Source organism: Propithecus coquereli, unplaced genomic scaffold (genome assembly GCF_000956105.1).
Source record: "Propithecus coquereli isolate 6110/MARCELLA unplaced genomic scaffold, Pcoq_1.0 Scaffold788, whole genome shotgun sequence".
Classification (NCBI taxonomy): domain Eukaryota; kingdom Metazoa; phylum Chordata; class Mammalia; order Primates; family Indriidae; genus Propithecus; species Propithecus coquereli.
In genome coordinates this window covers 111,972-115,048 of record NW_012154040.1, presented here as the reverse complement: position 1 = coordinate 115,048, position 3,077 = coordinate 111,972, and the positions used below count along the sequence as shown (strand labels likewise).

The 3,077-nt window shown below is 37.9% G+C and overlaps 1 protein-coding gene across 1 annotated transcript in view; it reads left to right on the top strand.

Moving 5' to 3' along the window:
- Positions 1 to 827, top strand: part of LOC105825178 (olfactory receptor 8U8-like) — a 9,031-nt gene extending 8,204 nt beyond the window's left edge. The window contains exon 2 of the mRNA XM_012662880.1: positions 4 to 827. Coding sequence (XP_012518334.1) covers positions 4 to 827 — 824 coding nt within the window. The remainder of the gene's footprint in view (positions 1 to 3) is intronic.
- The last annotated feature ends 2,250 nt before the right edge of the window (positions 828 to 3,077 follow it).

The following is a 3,077-nucleotide window of genomic DNA, read 5'->3' as shown; positions in this document are numbered from 1 at the left end:
TAGTCATTAGAGCAGATGCAAAGCTCAACACACCGATGTACTTCTTCCTTAGCAACCTGGCTTTCGTCGATTTCTGTTACTCTTCTGTCATTACACCCAAAATGCTTGGGAATTTTTTGTATATGCAAAATTCTATAACCTTCAATGCATGTGCTACTCAGTTGGCCTTCTTTCTTACCTTCATGGTATCAGAGTGCCTGCTACTGGCTTCCATGGCCTATGATCGATACGTGGCCATTTGTAACCCTCTGTTGTATATGGTCAAAATGTCCCCAGCAATCTGCATTCAACTTGTAGTTGTCCCCTATAGCTATAGCTTCCTGATGGCACTATTTCATACTACCCTCACCTTCCGCCTCTGCTATTGTGGCCCCAGTGTCATCAATCACTTCTATTGTGATGACATGCCTCTCCTCAGGTTAACTTGCTCAGACGTTCACTCCAAACAGCTATGGATCTTTGCCTGTGCAGGCATCACATTCATTTCCTCTGTTCTGATTGTCTTTATCTCCTACATGTTCATTATTTCTGCCATCCTGAGGATGCACTCAGCTGAGGGAAGACAGAAAGCCTTCTCCACGTGTAGCTCCCACATGCTGGCGGTCACCATATTCTACGGGACCCTGATTTTTATGTACCTACAACCCAGCTCTAACCACTCTCTTGACACGGACAAGATGGCTTCTGTCTTCTACACGGTGATCATTCCCATGCTGAACCCCTTAATCTATAGCCTCCGGAACAAGGATGTGAAAGAAGCTCTGAAGAAAGTCATCATTAATAGAAACCAGGCTTTCTTGTTCATAAAATTAAGAAAACGACTTTAAAAAGCAAAAACGGACTTTGCTTCATGATTAGTTTTTTCTTTTCCAAAATTAATAAAACTATTGGAGTGTATTGCTCTCAGATGATAATCAATATAGGTCCTTTTACTTGGTGACTGGTGAGAGATATGGATCCTGTTTCATTTTTCTGCATGTGGCAATCCAATTTTCCCAGCAACATTTATTGAATAGGGATTATTCCCCCAGTGTATATTGCTGCCTGATTTGTCAAAGATCAGTTTACTGTATGTGGATGATTTCATATCTGGGTTTTCTGCTCTGTTCCCTTGGCCTATGTCTCTATTTTTTTGCCAATACCATGCTGTTTTGGTTACCATATCTTGTAGTATAGTTTGAAGTCTGGTAATGTAATGCCTCACGATGTGTTCCTTTTGCTTAAGATTGCTTTGAGATTTGCTATTCGGGCTATTTTCTTGTTCCAAACAAAGCATACACTTATTTTTTCTTCATGTGTGAAATATGATGTTGGTATTTTGATGGGGATTGCATTGAATCTGTAAATATCTTTGGGCAGTATGGATATTTTAACAATGTTGATTCTGCCGATCCATAAGCATGATATATCTTTCCACTTGTTTGTGTCATTTGTGATTTCCTTCCTCAGTGTTCCATAGTTCTCATTGTAGAAATCTTTCACCTACTTCGTTAAGTACATTCCTAGGTATTTTCTTTTCTTTATAGCAATTGGGAATCCATAAATAAGTGGGACCTGACCGCATTAAAAAGCTTCTGCACAGCCAAGGAAACAATAGAGTGAACAGACAACCTACAGAATGGGAGAAAATATTTATCTGTTATACATCTGATAAAGGACTAGGACCAGGCATGGTGGCTCATGCCTCTAATCCTAGCACTCTGGGAGACCGAGGTGGGAGGATGGTTTGAGCTCAGGAGTTCAAGACCAGCCTGAGCAAGAGGGGGACCCTGTCTCTACTAAAAAAAAAAAAAAACAATAAAAAGAAGTTAGCTGGACAACTAAAAATATATAGAAAAAATTAGCCCAGCATGGTGGTGCATGCCTATAGTCCCAGCTAACTTGGGAGGCTGAGGCAGAAGGATTGCTTGAGCCCAGGTTGCTGTGAGCTAGGCTGGGGCCATGGCACTCTATCCCGGACAATGGAGTAAGACTCTGTCTCAAAAAAAAAAAAATGGACTAACAAGCAGAATATATAAAGAACTCAAGCAAAACAGCAAGAAAAAATTTAATGACCCCATTAAAAAGTGGCGAAAAATACGCACAGAAGCACAGAAGCTTTTCAGAAGAATAAAGACTAATGGCCAATAAGCATATCAAAAAAAAAAAATGCTCAAAGTCTCTAATCATCAGTGAAATGCAAATCAAAACCACAAAGAGATATCACCTAACCCCAGTGAGAATGGCTTTTATCAAAAAGTCCCAAAACAACATGTGCTGGCATGGATGCAGAAAGAAAGGAACACTAAAACATACTGTTGGTAGGACTGCAAACTAGTTCAACCTTTATGCAAAGTTCTATAGATTTTTGACAAATGCGTAGAGTCAAGCAACCACTACCCCGGTAACATGCAGTATAATTTTTGCACCCTAACAGTTTCCCTACGCATTACCTGGTTGAAGACTCTCCCTTCCCCTGAACTTTTATCAATTGTGATGAACACTTTTCCCTGAAAACTAAGATATTAGAAGATAAAGCATTCTCTGGAAAGAGTCTTTGGTAACCCATATAAAACTGACATTGAAAGAATATTGTAAAAAAAACCAAAAATCTTAACAAATTGTGATTAACAACTTCTCTTCATTGCCACTTGAATTCAATCTAATTTATTTAAATGCATGAATTTACATAGAAAATTTCTTTCTAATTATCATTGCATTGTCCTACTATCAGACACCAAGTCATGGCATTTTATATTAAGACATAACCAATAATAGGGCATTTTACCATCTGTATGAGGTATGACTACAAGTTTAAAACAAAATTAGATACTATATATTCACAAATGAATTATTTAATATCTAAAACATAGTTATTTCATAGAAAACTATGTGACAAATTAATATTCAAGACCAGTATATGAAACAAACAAGTATATCCCTCCATATTCACATATACAATAAGTTATCCATCATCAAATCTAGAGTCTCTGGAGAGATTCTCCTCACTTTTGATCCAAGAGTTTGTACCAAATACCTTACTGGCCATCTCACTTATGTTTTTAAAATTCAGTTTTGTGTAAATCCAGTTGTGATTT